The sequence below is a fragment of the Eleginops maclovinus genome, chromosome 8, assembly GCF_036324505.1.
Source record: "Eleginops maclovinus isolate JMC-PN-2008 ecotype Puerto Natales chromosome 8, JC_Emac_rtc_rv5, whole genome shotgun sequence".
Classification (NCBI taxonomy): domain Eukaryota; kingdom Metazoa; phylum Chordata; class Actinopteri; order Perciformes; family Eleginopidae; genus Eleginops; species Eleginops maclovinus.
In genome coordinates, this window is record NC_086356.1 from 9,808,153 (window position 1) to 9,822,648 (window position 14,496).

Below are 14,496 nucleotides of genomic sequence, written 5' to 3' on the forward strand. Positions count from 1 at the left end.
GATAAAATATTTCTACACTTCAAAAGCAACCAAAACAAGAAGACAGGCTTCTCAAAAGGAGAGTCTGAAATGAATTATTTAATGTGATTCCATTAAAGGAATATGTCATAAGTTAAAGTTGTGTTTTAAAATGAATGTTGATATAACAATACAAGACTTAATGGTTTTTCCGATGAAGAGACATTTCCTGCTGAGCCACAAGATATCAGTGTAAAAAAGATCCATACATTTTTTATTACATTCCAGCTGAATTAAGGCGGCAGATATGCAAGCCAAAGAAACAAACTGACCTAAAGAAACAAACTAACCTAACCCTAACCTAACAACCAGTTTTAATGCATGAAAACGCACGGCTAACTGTTAGTGACACGTAACTGTCAAAAGTAGTTCTGCATGGAAACCAAAGAGCACCTATAACCCAATTTCAGGTCAAAGAACAAAACATGATCTTCTGACAGAGATAGAATAAAAAAGTAGTCTTTACTTGGGGTAAAAATGGCAGGGCAAGTGTTTGTGTGTTTCTGTGTGTGTTTCTAAAGCTAGGAATAAAGTACCGGTGTAGGGCTTCCGTGGGAAGGCTGAGTAGCTAGCCCTCCATTGTTTATGTCCCTGATTTTCTCTGACTCAACACAATAGCTGACATGTCATTCTGTTATTCTTACTTTGCTCCTAAAGGACCCCGCTGAGATGCCAAGAGAACACGGGGTGATATTTATCAAGCTTGATACAAACCTCTCCAACACACCAGCCTGCTGTGCTTTGATTATATCACCGAATTCAAACTTAAATTATAGAAGAAATAGCGAACGTGACGGTAACTAATGCTTTGTAATTTACATTAAGTACAGCCTTGACAGATGTTGTCACTGAAACAACTGCAATTTTTAGCTGTTATTTTAATAAAGAAACAAATTATATTAATTCAGTAATTTCTTCAGTCTGTCCTCGAGAATAATTTGCAACGAACAGAGCTCCAGCTACCCGTAGAGCTGTTTCTTTACCTAAACGTCATCTATCATTAAATCTTAATCGTCTGTCTCATGCCCTACTTTTTGAGCCATTTGCGAGCTGGTATGCTGCTCCAGCACAAAGAGAGCATGCCCAATATGTTCCTGATCAGGACAGGGCTCACAGAGAGGAAGACGTAATGAAAATTGTAATGACAACAGCACATGCTACACACGATGATAAAACTACAATGGCCTGCATTGTGTCATGGCAGTACTTTCCAATCCAGGTCACTAACATTTCCTACTGCAGCTTTGTCAGCACGCAAATTCAGCAGCACACATACCGCTTGCACAAATATGGTGCTGATATAACACACTCGGTACCAATATATACAGAAAGATCTTTTGGCAAATTATGGAAATTCTGTGTAAATGCAGTGCTTTTACTTTTCTTATCAACAACACTACTTGATCTTCAGCCAGCCGTATTTAGCCAAACATTCCCCCTCACTAAAGTTAACGTGCTCCAGTCGAGGTTAATTCACCTGAGGGAGGGTAGAGAATCTGATTATAAAAGAAATGCCTGTGCAAATGCCTAGCAAGAGGAAGAAGTAGGTTTGAATACATTGACATACATTACATTTATTTTCTCAGTACAGATACATAATATGTACATCTTATCAATACATATAGGCTTGTCACCTACAAAGGATCATGTAATTTAACGTTATTTCACAGAGACTCAATTTCATGACAGCATAATGAAACATGTATGACCTTTTGAATTACCCAAACTTTTCGAACTATAAAAAGTATACATTTTACAAAAACCTTACATGACGCATGAAACACGACATGGTTTGTCATCTAATAGAGTAATGGCTTAACTTTCTCAATCTGAAATGTATAAAACCCCATTGTTGACTGTGAGCATTTCCAGTGTGGAGGGAAACACATGCTGAGAGACATTTCTGCATCTTTTGGGACATGTCCAGAATAGGATTTTGTTACAGTGGTCAGTTTGTCCTAAGATGATAATAATCTGTTACACAGAACAGCTGGGTCATGAGTCAGCCATTAGTGTGGGTAAACTGTGGCCTATTTAAAGCTTTACGAAAACACAAAGAAAACAATTCAGATAATGATTTAAAAATAAGATAGGAATACAGTTTCGTGGGAACGGTATGTTAAAGTGCACTATAAGAGTGAGGCTTGAACCCAGTTCAGGGTAATATACAATAACCGACCAGCGTTCTGGTGGATAAAAATCATTTTGTTGGTAATTAAATACGATTTTTTTCTAAACTGAGAGCAACATGTTCTTGGTAAAACCATGCACCTTAAATTGGATTTTATAGGTAACTTAAGGAGAGTGCTAGGTCCTCAGACAGATGCACATCTGGGTAGCCTGAGTGGAACTGCACCTAAAGCTGTTTGCAAACCGATTTGATGCCAGAAGAGGAAGATTAAGAAGCAGCAGCAATCCTCAAAACATTTCTGGATAATAAAGGGCCTAAAATTAAAATAAATAACAGTGCAAAAGATAAGGGCTCTGGAAACACAATAATGGCTAATTTTATTTATACTTTCAAACCTGAAAAACACTATCTGCAAATGGCTGTCATGTTATTTACTCAGTATCACTGATAACTGGTAGAACGTACTCACTCAACATAGTTGTTCCAATTCATGACTATTTTGTTATCTCAAAGCAGAAGGCTGAATTTCATTTCTAATCCTACCCAACATTGCACTGGATCTTGAGTGTAGTTCCCATGAGAGCCGATTGTTTTTCCCACAGGAGAAAGAGAATGCGTGTGTGTGAAGGCTAATGCTGCATGTTCTGGCACAATCCTTCCTCGAGACCCTTTGCCCTACATCTTGCACATTTCTGGGGTATTGTACCATTAACAGCTGTGGGAAATTATACAGTATACCTCATATTCATAGTAATCTGTTTTAAAATAGTTAAACACCTTAGAAGAAATTGTCCAAGTAAAATGAAGTGTATCTCCATAAAGACACAGCTTCAATTATTATAACAATGTTCTACTAAACCTACTCCACAACATCTGCATGTTCGGACAAAAACACACCTTAACTCAGTCATTTTACAAAAATAAATGTCTGTAGTTTCACAATCAGACATTCAATACGCCATTTCTGTACATGCTTTTTTGCACACGCCTTTTTCTGAACAAAAGTGATAAATACAGGAATAATTACAATGCTTCACAGGTGACAGCCATAACATTTAAAGACAACATGTGGATTTACCGCCATTGTACTTACACACACTTACAAAATACAGTATACTTGAGGAAAGCTTTTTAAGCAGCTTAAACACCGTTAACAGTCCACTCCAGCCAATGGTCGCATTTTAGCACGCATGCACACGCAGTCACACTGTACACACAAACAAATAATTTAAAATGCGCACAAAATGTAAAGTTTTTTTAAGTTTACAGGAGAAAAATAATAGATAGATAGATTTAAAAGGGCAGCTGGTGTAACAGTGAATATATATATTAAAAAATACTTTACACAGCTAATGGGGTTTGTGCTATTCTTTACTGAAGGTGGAATCAATGCTGGCTTGTGTATATTTTCATTTTATTTCCAAGGACATTTCAATTCTAAGAACAGTCTACATATTAAGCCCTGCCAAAACATAAGGAAAATACTTTCTCCGTTCATTTCATTGTATATCAAGGCAACAATATATCACTTCATACTGAGAAACAGTCTTATAAGTGCGCGCAAGGCATCACTGAACCAAAACACAGTGCAGTGGACCTACACACACTTTGTGTAGAAAACTGTTATTCTACTAAATCTTCATGGATTAGATATTGAAAACAGATATCATCCAAGAAAATCTGTCAAATTGTCTTTGGTACATTACATAACATATATTAGGTTGGATTATCTACACCTAAATAAACTGTGATATGAGTCTCCATGGTTCAATGTAGGGATCATTTTTCACAATTCTATGAAAAAGTATGTACAGATACGAATGATATAAATTCACATGGGGACAGGGGATTAACTAGAACACGTGGACATGCACATAGACACTTACATACACACACACTCACAGACATGCTACTGAACACCAGGGAGATGGGGGTCAGTGCCTGTTCATGGTGCTGCGCAGAGGTCGGAGTTTAACCACAGCGTGGCCCTCTGGCAGAGTGAATGGACTGTTTGTCTGTTCTGTTTACATTTAAATCCACTGTGTTCGTGTGCAGGCAAATTATTCATCCAGCCACAATGCAGCACAACACACCTGGAGCCCTGCCATCCATTTGGTTAGGTGCAGCAGAGAAATATCTAAAAACAACCTGAAATAGAACAAAATAGAGCAGCCAGATTGGCTCTTCATCGTGAACTCAGTGCTGATGTGTGATCAAGACTAACTGTGGAGGCTAAGTTAGGTCTAGTTGTATTTATGGAAACAGTTGTTTGGAATACACACTTATTTTATGAAAAACTATATACACTGTTTATTGTGATAGGTATAAAGTGTGTCCCCTAAAACAAATTGTTAAGAATTTCTTCTTTTAGAAAAACAGAATTTAATGAATCTCACATGGTTTACATTTTGGTTATTGTGGAATCTTTTTGAATAGACTCAAATAAGCCAGAAATACTAAATGAAACTGAATATTAAAGGATGAATTCACTGAAAACATGACTTTTTGACAACAGAACATCAGTGTGAACTGGGTAGCAGGGTAAAGACAGACTAACAGAAAACTATCTGAAATGTTATCTTATTCAAGTTGAGGATAGATGTCTTGAAGTGGCCAAAATCAGTTTAGAAAAGGACATGCACAGGGTATAGACCTACATACTCATTCTTTTTTTTTGACTGACTAGGCTTAACTAAGACCTTAGTCAACAAGAGACACAACAAAAACCCGTTACACAAACGCACTGTTGGACTACTTTAAGTGTCTCGATACTGAGGGTGTGAGAGCATGTAAAAAAACATTTTAAGAGCTTTCTATTGGCAGTTCACCTCGGCACCACATCACTTTAAAAAAAACAGCAACCAACTTCTCGTCATTTCTTTTTTTGCATTTGACATACTGTACAACTTATTGGGTTTCATATAGAGCTTTTCAGCAAACCCTTTCTTTTGAAGTCTTTTGGCAAAATAAGTTAAGGATTCACTTCCAGTTAAAGAAAAATGTTCAGCCTCAAAAGAGTTTTTTCTCCATTGGTTTTTGACAGATTTTTCTCTTTCTTTCCAACCCCTTCCTTCCATAACCTCTGTCCATACACAGTACAGCATACTGGGTTTTCTTGGCCATTTTAAAACACCTTGCAAAGCGTTAAGGCCCTTTCTCCTTCAGTGCTCTGCGCTTGACTCCCTTTCTTTGTGTTTGCCAGCTGTGGCGTGCACAGAAAGGATGCCTGTGCAACCTCCAAATGCGACAGAAACAGCAGTGGCAGATCAACGCCTCCTTTCATCTTTTCACTTCAAGCTTTAAAGACGAGACATTTTACAGCAATCGCATCAGCCATCGTTCTAAAGTTAAAATGCCAACACTCAGGCTTCCTCTTGGTGTGCTCTACACATGACAGGTTGTGCCGATGCCTATTTCCCCATGACCGTATCCATACCCGGGAACTCCACATCCCTTTTCTGAAGAACCAACAAAAGCTTTTTTGGTGTTGCCAGTCCCAAAGCCACCACCACTGCCATGTAAACAGAAGGAGCAGAGGCGTTTGAGGCCCTTCCTGAAAGCAGAGTTGGAGAGGCTGTAGATGAGACAGTTACAGAAGCTGTTGCTGATGGCAAGCCATGTGGTTAGGAACGAGGCTGCAGGGTGGTGGTAGATCCCAGCACTCTCCAGCAGAAAGTAGAGGATGTAGGGCAACCAGAGGATATAAAACACGCTCGTAATGCGGAACAGTACCATAGCGTATCGCTTGTCCGGGTATGTTGATGTGGGCTGCTGACACTGGGGCTGGGATTTTTGTGGTTCAGACAAGTGGGGCAAGTGGCCTACTGAGCTGTTGTCTTTGACAGCAGATCCAACAGTCAATCCGGGGCCCTGCAGCTGTTGGGGTCGGTAGCGTGCGTGGCGCTCGCTGATCTCCCGGGTGTGCTGTCGGCAGATCTTGAAGATGTTGGCGTAGGTGAAGCAAACAGTGAGGGCAGCTGGGGCGTAGAGCAGTGCAACGATAAAGGTAGTGAAAGCCGGGCGAGTCCTCCACTCAACTGCGCACCACTCCACCACATCACCATGGTATCCGGGCTTACCCCACCCGAGAAAAGACGGGAGAAACACCAGAGCAGAGTACAACCATATGAGCACGATGCAGCATCGCACTCGACACGGTGTCACAAGGGAGGCATAACTCAGAGGTCGCGTGATGGCAATGTAGCGGTCTACACTCACACACGCCAACGACACCATTGAAACGGATTTCAAAACAGACACCATGTAGCCGAACACCTGGCATGTTAGTTTGGGGTCGAGGCCCTGGAGGTGATGGAGCAGGGACAGGGAGGGGTACAGGCAGCTGACCCCCACCAGCAGATCAGCATATGCCATGGTCTGGATGAAAGCACTAGTGGTGTGCTGGCTAAGCAAGGGTGCACAGTGAAAGACAAAAATCACCACAAGGTTACCAGATATAATAAGAACAGTGAGCAGACATATGATAGAGACTTCGAGGAGGCAGACAGTGAAAATCTGGGAATAGCCTATCTCGAGCAGGCAGAAGGGAGCAGATAAGTTTGAAAGGTCAGCAGAGCTTTGGTTCAGTGGATCCAGGGAGTTATTCATCATCTTGGGCAGGAATACGTGTCTGAGGGGCCCTTTTAAGGGAGTGATGAACCAAAGAACCCACTATAACCCAGGTAGCCGGCTGATCCTGAGGGCAGCAGTGCAATCTCAGTCCATACAAAAAGCTCCATGCTGCGGTTCCATAAAGAGACTGCTGCCATCTGCCATCTCTAATGCAGGAGGGACGGGAAGAGGTGAGGCAGCCCCCGGGTTTGTCCTTGGTGGTTTTAAACAAAGAGACAAAAATCACTGTTTAACGCACAAAAACAAACATGTGTATTCCTTCTTTTCTTGGTAGAGCAAACTTCCCAGCTGAAGGCATAAAAAGGAGTAGGACGGAATATGATTCTGTTTAAAGGAATTCCAGTCCAATCTGTGCTGGAAATACCTCCGCTCCCTATAAAGTCAAAGATGTCCTCAACATCTGCTGCAGCTGCTGAAAGCACAGATTGAAGCTCTCTCTTATCTGTCTTTAGTCCACAGAATCACAGCTTCCAGTGAGAAGACATTGTTGCGTAATGTGCAGCGTAGAGGAATTGAGGGTAAAAGACTTAAAGCATTATATGTCCTTTTTATGCTGTCCTCCAGCTACTTCTTCCTGTTCCTTTTTCTTCTTTTCCTCTTGTTTCTTGCCTCTCCTTTACCTTCTTTTCAGCACTCTTCCATGTCCGCTTGTTCCTGTCACAGTTTCTCTCTGGTCCTCTTGCAGGGAGATCACAGCAGACTGGCGTGAGCTGAGAGGATGAAGGCTGTGTGCGGGTCGAGTGATGTCTAAAATACACACACACACATTCAAACACACCTCAGCTGTTTTTTCTATCCGGAGGAACAGGAACTATGTCTGGGCTGGAAATGAGGTAGGCAGGCATACCGATGCTGGAAACCCCCCCGTGTTCATCTATCCTCCTTTGCTGCCTCTCTCACTCTTTCTCATTCCCTCTGCCTCTCTCTACAGAAACAGTGGCACTGAGGCCCCTCCCCTTCCCTGTGGCTCTAACCAATGATCAACTGCAGGGGAACGAGGCTTGCCTCCTTCCCCCACCCTCTCACCCGACCCCCCTTTCTATCTTTTTTAACGCCAGTGTCTCGCAAAATCAACCCAGATTCCAACATGCTGTTTCACACTATTAAAAGAAGCATCATTCAGTGTAAAGCTCTTAACATTTCCACAGACTCATTCTCAGAGGACATTTTGAGCGGGAAGAATGGACATTGTCTTTCTGTAGTGCAGAAAAGGCAGAATATTTGTTTTCCAGGGAAACAATAATTACATGTCTGGTTTCAGTTTACAGGAAATATTTCTATTATTAATCTAATGTTAAAATAAGGATATACAGTACAGGACAGTGTGTCCCACTATAGCGACATATACAGTATGTGCTAAATGCTGTGCAAAGGTTAAACAAACGTAATATTTAACAGACAGTCTTTCAACTTCTTGTGAGATAATCCATTGCTCTACGTTTTCTGTACTTGTTCAATAAGAAATAAGAAAGTCATAACTGCATTTTAACTTGCTTTGTAGTTTTTGTAATGACCCAACTTGACGCAAAGTAAATAGATTTGTATTTTTGTAATCTACTGATCCTAATAATAAATAATAAAGAAACTTGAGAGACAGATGAAAAAACATGAAAGCACTGAACAAATAATTAAATTTAGCAGATGATTCAATAACGCAGCAAGTAATTATTCAATTAGTAACTGGCCACTTTAAATATAACTGCACAATGCATTGCTTTCAATAATATATATGAACATATTTTTAAAACTAGAGCAGAATCACTGAGAGTAAATAGAAAGTAACAAATAAAACAAAAAATGATATTGCCAAGGTGCATTAGTCCAGTTCCAGTCTGGTGTTAATATTATTACTGTAAAATGGTACATATTCTTACAAACGTGTCTTTTTACTTTTATTACTTATATAATGCATAACTGCACACATGCTGTAGTTTCCTCTAGGGCTCTTTCAGATGTGTTTTAGTGTTTAACTTTGCAACTCCATGTTAATACAACTGCACGCAAACTTAAAATATACAAACCCATCTGACAACTATTCATTTCTGCCAAAAGTATTCTTATGGTTGTACCAGAGCCAATGTGCTATCTGTAATACAAGACCAGGCAAGATCCAAATATTCTCAGATTCCATTTGTATAAGAATGATTGCAAGTGTGTGTGTGTGTGTGTGTGTGTGTGTGTGTGTGTGTGTGTGTGTGTGTGTGTGTGTGTGTGTGTGTGTGTGTGTGTGTGTGTGTGTGTGTGTGTGTGTGTGTGTGTGTGTGTGTGTGTGTGTGTGTGTGTGTGTGTGTGTGTGTGTGTGTGTGTGTGTGTGTGTGTGGGTACATGTCCTTCTGTCTATTTGGCCTGAGAGCCTTTAACAGATATGCACCTGCTCCTGATTTTGCATGCATCAGCAGATGCTGCGCCTCCACTTATCGAGAGAGTTGTTTCGACTCAGTCAGTTATACCCACGTAGCATGACCTCATCAGACATCTTTTAATCTCTCTTCCAGCAACATCTACGACCGTTGCAGGGCTCTACAGGGCTCCGTTGAACAGTTTTTATTAAATTCTCTTAAAAAGGTTACCCTAGCAAATTCCCTTCAGCCCTTCTGTAAAGAGCATACTGGATCTCTGCTGGAATAAGCACCGCCTGAGATATTTTTAGATCATATGATGTGCTGATTGCATTTAATTACCCAGAATCCTGAGTTAAAATACGAAATTTAAGTGTGCAGTAATCTCTTCCAGATTTAGTGCTGCTATATCCTCATCCTAATGGCTTCCTGAAGACAGCAGTGCGTCTCGAGCAGGGCAATTTGGTGCAGCGTGATGGAGACCAAAACATACCCGCACACAGCCCACACACAGCCACAGCCCACACACAGCCACACACACACACACACACACACACACACACACACACACACACACACACACACACACACACACACACACACACACACACACACACACACACACACACACACACACACACACACACACACACACACACACACACACACACACACACACACACACACACACCAGGCTGCACCTTCCTCCCTGCATATCCAAACACACTCCCATGCTTTCACGCACCTCCTCAGCCCATCACACGTGGAGCTAAAAATAGATGACAGTACGACGGGAACTTGGGTGAAGAGGAGGATAGGAGAAAGGGATGAGGAAGGACATGAAAGGTAACACAGAGCCAATCAAAAGTGAAGAGAGAGGAAAAGGAGGAGAGAAAGAATAAATCGGAAAAAAACAAAAGGAAGCTGTGAGAACGAGGAAGAGGGGAGATGCTTTGTCACCTGCACGCCAGGCTGAGCACATCTGAGTCCTGCTTACAGTAGCTGACACAAAATTGGCCACAACAGAATTGAAACAATTTGCTGTAAACTCTATTAAAAGAAATTATCATTAATATCTGAGGATCAGTGTTTATCTCTGCGGTCTGTAGCTACTGTGAGTCTGTGGCTAGGAAATAAATGCCAACATCATGTAAGGGTGGTGATGACAGTTGTTGCATAATCGCAGATGAAAACATTACTCTAATGAGATGCCAGTATGTTGACATTCAAAAATATTCTTCCTTCTGACAGTCACTGTGATATCTAACGTGGGAAACTGGCTTCAACCGAGGACACAAAATCATCTGAAATCATTTCCATTTCAGCAGAAAGCCAATGCACACATATACCTATGGGACAGAGAGACAGACGAGCACACAAAGAACAAGCTGACACATCCAAATGAAAAGACAAGACAGGAGAGGGGCTGGAGAGAGGCAGGCAGACAAAACACAAAATGAACAGGCAGATAGTACACACAAGTGGACAGGGGCACAAACAGGTCCAGGTAGAAGTCAGAGTGAGGCCAACACAAATACTAACGGTAATAAAGACAGACAGACAGACGGGGGGGGGGGGGGGGGGGCATACAAGTCATGTTGTGGGTCAGACAGAGACAGGCAGGCAGGCAGATAGATATGAGCATTTGTTTTGCTCTCTACGTGATGCTGGCGGAGCAGTTCAGGGGCACAGGCCTGTGTTTATCTTATCACGTTTGCGTCTACACTTATATGTATGTGTGTATGCTCAAATACACAGTCCCCCCCACTAGAAAGTAAGATAGCTTTGAATATGATGTAGTAACACCTTATAACACAACACCATCATCAGGCATATAGCAGCTCTTCTTTTTTTGAGATTAACATATTTTTATGCATGGTCGTCTTAAAAAAAGATTTAGAATTATAAAAGAAAAATGCATGCACAACTCTAAAATCACTCTAGGGTTGATGATCAATTATGATTTATAGTAATTATACATTAAAAAATAACAGGAAATAGAGGAAGTCTGGATTTTCCCTGTTTTATATCACCTGACACTATACTGTATATCTTTATTTTAGAGGTTTTGGACTGACAAAATAAAAGAATCTCCTTGGACTAAGAAGACATTTTGCATTTTCTTCTGAACTTCTATGGATCAAATGGTTGTGCAATTGTGCAGGATTACATATTTAGGTACACTGGTTCCCAACTAGCAGGCCTCTTAGCATTTGCTACCAGAAATCACAATACTGTGATAAAGATAAATGTGTAAAGCAGTTTCAAGGTCATGAGTCATGAGTCACCTGCTCAACTGCTATACAGAAGGCTTAAACTGTGTTCCTATCACTGTTGCAACGAGTCTAGTCTCAATCTCTCAGAAATACACATACAATCACACATTTCTTCAGCCCTTTTATTGTTTCCACCATCCAAATTATTGCCACTAAACAAGTTGGTAACATAACGCTTACACAGTGTGCATTCCTTTGAACCTTACTCGTTCCTGGTAAATGAGATTATGGTGATATAATATGATGACTGTTGTTGTTACATGGTTGTCATCAGCCAACCAAAAAAAGTATTGCCTGCCAGTATGTCACGTTGTCTTTCATAACGAAAATGATTAATTTAACAGACTCAGTACGCCTGTATCCTCAGCTTATCTGATGGAGCTGATGCAAAAGTTAGACCCGTTGTTTCCCGCATGCCCCAGTAGGGATCCTCATACAGATTTGGGGTGAACAGCATGTTCAGACAGCAATAGGGTACAAAAGAGGTCTAGGACATGGTGTGCATGCAGTGCCATACAATACAAAGACACACACACACACACACACACACACACACACACATACACAGTACAGGCTGAATACAGAAAGCACACAAAACAAATTAGGAGCTGGCACATGAAAATGGTATGTACACATTTTTAAAACAGCGCTGAGTAGAGCACATGAGAAGATCAGCCTTTAATTAGTGCTAGGAACAACACCACTGTTAATGTATTTAATTGTCTCTTAATTAACACTTAGAATGTTGAAGGCACAATTATGCAATGCGTTTCTATACTCTCTTCAACTGGTTTAATCTTTTGTATAAAATCATTTAGTGTCTTAGTTCTATTTGATCAATACACATTTTACGCTGTACATTCCTCATTGTGCTGAATGAGATTAATCCTCTTTTTGTCCTTTAACGGTTCTTGGCTACCTTTCCCCCCGTCTTGCTCTGTGGAGACTAAATAAACACGCAAATCTGTCTGTCAGAGGCAGATAAAGCTGCACGGGTTACACTTTTCTCTGTGTGTTGGCTGAAGACGTACAAACCTGGAATGCTTTACTGCTTCTGCAATGAATTCCTATCCAACTTTCTGTCCAAGGGTTGCTATCAATACAGTGGCATTGTGATCCTTTGTTATTGTTGCCGTGAATTGTTGAGTGAAAGTTGAGATTCCCTCTCCTTGTTCATAACGTGGCTCCTACGCTATTTTGATTTAAACTTCTATTTTAGTTCATTTTATTCTCTTTTTTTAAAACTTTTGATATCAATATTTTTCCATCATGACATGCCAGAGATGTAAAGTAAAAGAGCAACAGAGTAAAGGAAAGGGGAGGGAAATGTGGTCACAGAGGGTGACGAAAAAGAGAGTGGGGGAGAAGAGCCGAGGGGAAGGGAAGGGAGGAAAGGGCAAGACCAACATCTTGTCACCACCTGGGACCCAGCTAGCTGCCCGGGGATGTTGCCTTTACATAAGAACAGTGGACAAAGCTGCAGCGAGAGAAAAAAATGACAAAGACCAATACACTGTTCTCGGCACGCAGGGTGGGGGGGCTAACCATCAAAACACATGGCCGCACAGAGAGACCTACACAGGCACACAGTAACCCCCGACAAACTGAAACACCAGTTGTCATTTCTGACTAAACATACAGACACAGGTCTGCAGGAAACAGAATAGGCAGAGGTAATAAGAAGGCCAAGCAGCTGAACAAAGCGGAAAATAACCCCATATACAGGAATCATAGTCATTAAAAATATATTATTATGTTTTATTTCAGCGAAAACATTGTGTATTATCATAAAAAAGGCAAATTAAGTCACAAAACTAAAGAGAATACAACACTATAATGCTTTATCTGCATAGAAATGGTGTCTCTTCCACAGATTATTGAGTTTTTGTAAGAAGTTGAGGATTATGAGTTTAAAAAGTAACATTTATACACAAAAAATGTTCCTTGCATAAACCTTTGACTTGCATAATGCCTAAGGTAATTATCTGGCATGACCTGGCATTGGCTAGCATCACAAGTTTTAAGCACATGAGAGATAAACTCATGAAACAAGGCCATCAGTGGCCCCTGAGGTGTGCTTTTAAAGAGCACAAAGGACAAAAACCGAAAGGCATACGCTCCTGCCAGCACGGAACAAAACACAAACAGGAAATGAATAAATGTGTGACTGTTAAAGGGATCAAAACGCAAACACAGACAGGTCTAACCAGTAAAAGATCTACAAATATACCTCAGTGATGGTGTCTGCTTTGATTGACTAGAAATGATCAAAATGGTAAAGTGCAAACCTCGCTGATGCATCCTGGGAGCTCGTGTATGATCTTTAAGGACAGCTGACTCCAACATTAGCGGATCATGGGACTTATGTGTGCTGCAGCCATCTTAACAAAGACAATGCCTTGGTGTGGTCTTACCTTTGTGATGAGAGTGCGATACTCTTCAACCTGGTGGTCGTTGTTATGGCAGCCTGCCAGGAGCTGCCACACCTCCCCACGGAGAGCCTCAGGAATGCCACTCCGCACCAAAGCTGGCAGCTGCCTGGGACGCACTGATAAGTTCAAATGCCTAAAACAGAAAGAAGAACCATTGCTTTTCAAAATATTAAATTTGCATGTCACAGGCTCTTGCATCTGCAATGTTTCTTGGCACACCTGCCAACCATATCTACCAAAGACAAAGTGTTCATTGACCCTTGACAATAATCATCTCCCCGGATGTCCTGCTGGATTATATCACCTAATACGACATGTATAAGGATTTACAGACATAGAGGTCTTTAAAAAGTCCTTCCCTACTTCCCACCAGGGGATGTTATCAATCAAACACTCAAATAGCGCTGTTTCAGAATGTAAACTATGTGCTTTCTTTTACAGAAACAATGTGTCCTTAAAATCCTTTGTCAACTTTATTACCCCACATTCTTTCAGACCATTTTTACATTAGTTTTGTACTATTTTTAGCAGGAAGGGAAAACAATAGACAATAGAAGACAATAAGCGATTAGAGAATTACAGTAACAAAACACAGAGGCACATTTTGATCCCTTCCTTCCTTCCTTCCTCATCTTCACATATAAATGCCGAAGTTGTTGGCTAAACAC

General features: G+C 40.9%; 2 protein-coding genes across 3 annotated transcripts in view; both read right to left on the minus strand.

Moving 5' to 3' along the window:
• LOC134868376 (rab GTPase-activating protein 1) overlaps positions 1-14,496 on the minus strand; it is a 60,312-nt gene that overhangs the window by 22,916 nt on the left and 22,900 nt on the right. For both annotated transcript variants that reach the window (XM_063889455.1, XM_063889454.1), the window contains one exon: positions 13,811-13,961. In XM_063889455.1, coding sequence (XP_063745525.1) covers positions 13,811-13,961 — 151 coding nt within the window. The remainder of the gene's footprint in view (positions 1-13,810; positions 13,962-14,496) is intronic.
• Positions 1,573-7,681, minus strand: LOC134868862 (probable G-protein coupled receptor 21). The gene is made up of 2 exons (XM_063890208.1): positions 7,402-7,681; positions 1,573-6,974 (listed from the first exon to the last, which is right to left on the minus strand). Exon 2 carries the CDS (start codon positions 6,758-6,760, stop codon positions 5,534-5,536), a length of 1,227 nt encoding a protein of 408 aa, XP_063746278.1. The 5' UTR covers positions 6,761-6,974; positions 7,402-7,681; the 3' UTR covers positions 1,573-5,533.

Bases quoted from the DNA above. Each gene is read 5' to 3' on its own strand.
- LOC134868862 (XM_063890208.1), bottom strand. From the start codon at position 6,760: ATGATGAATAACTCCCTGGATCCACTGAACCAAAGCTCTGCTGACCTT.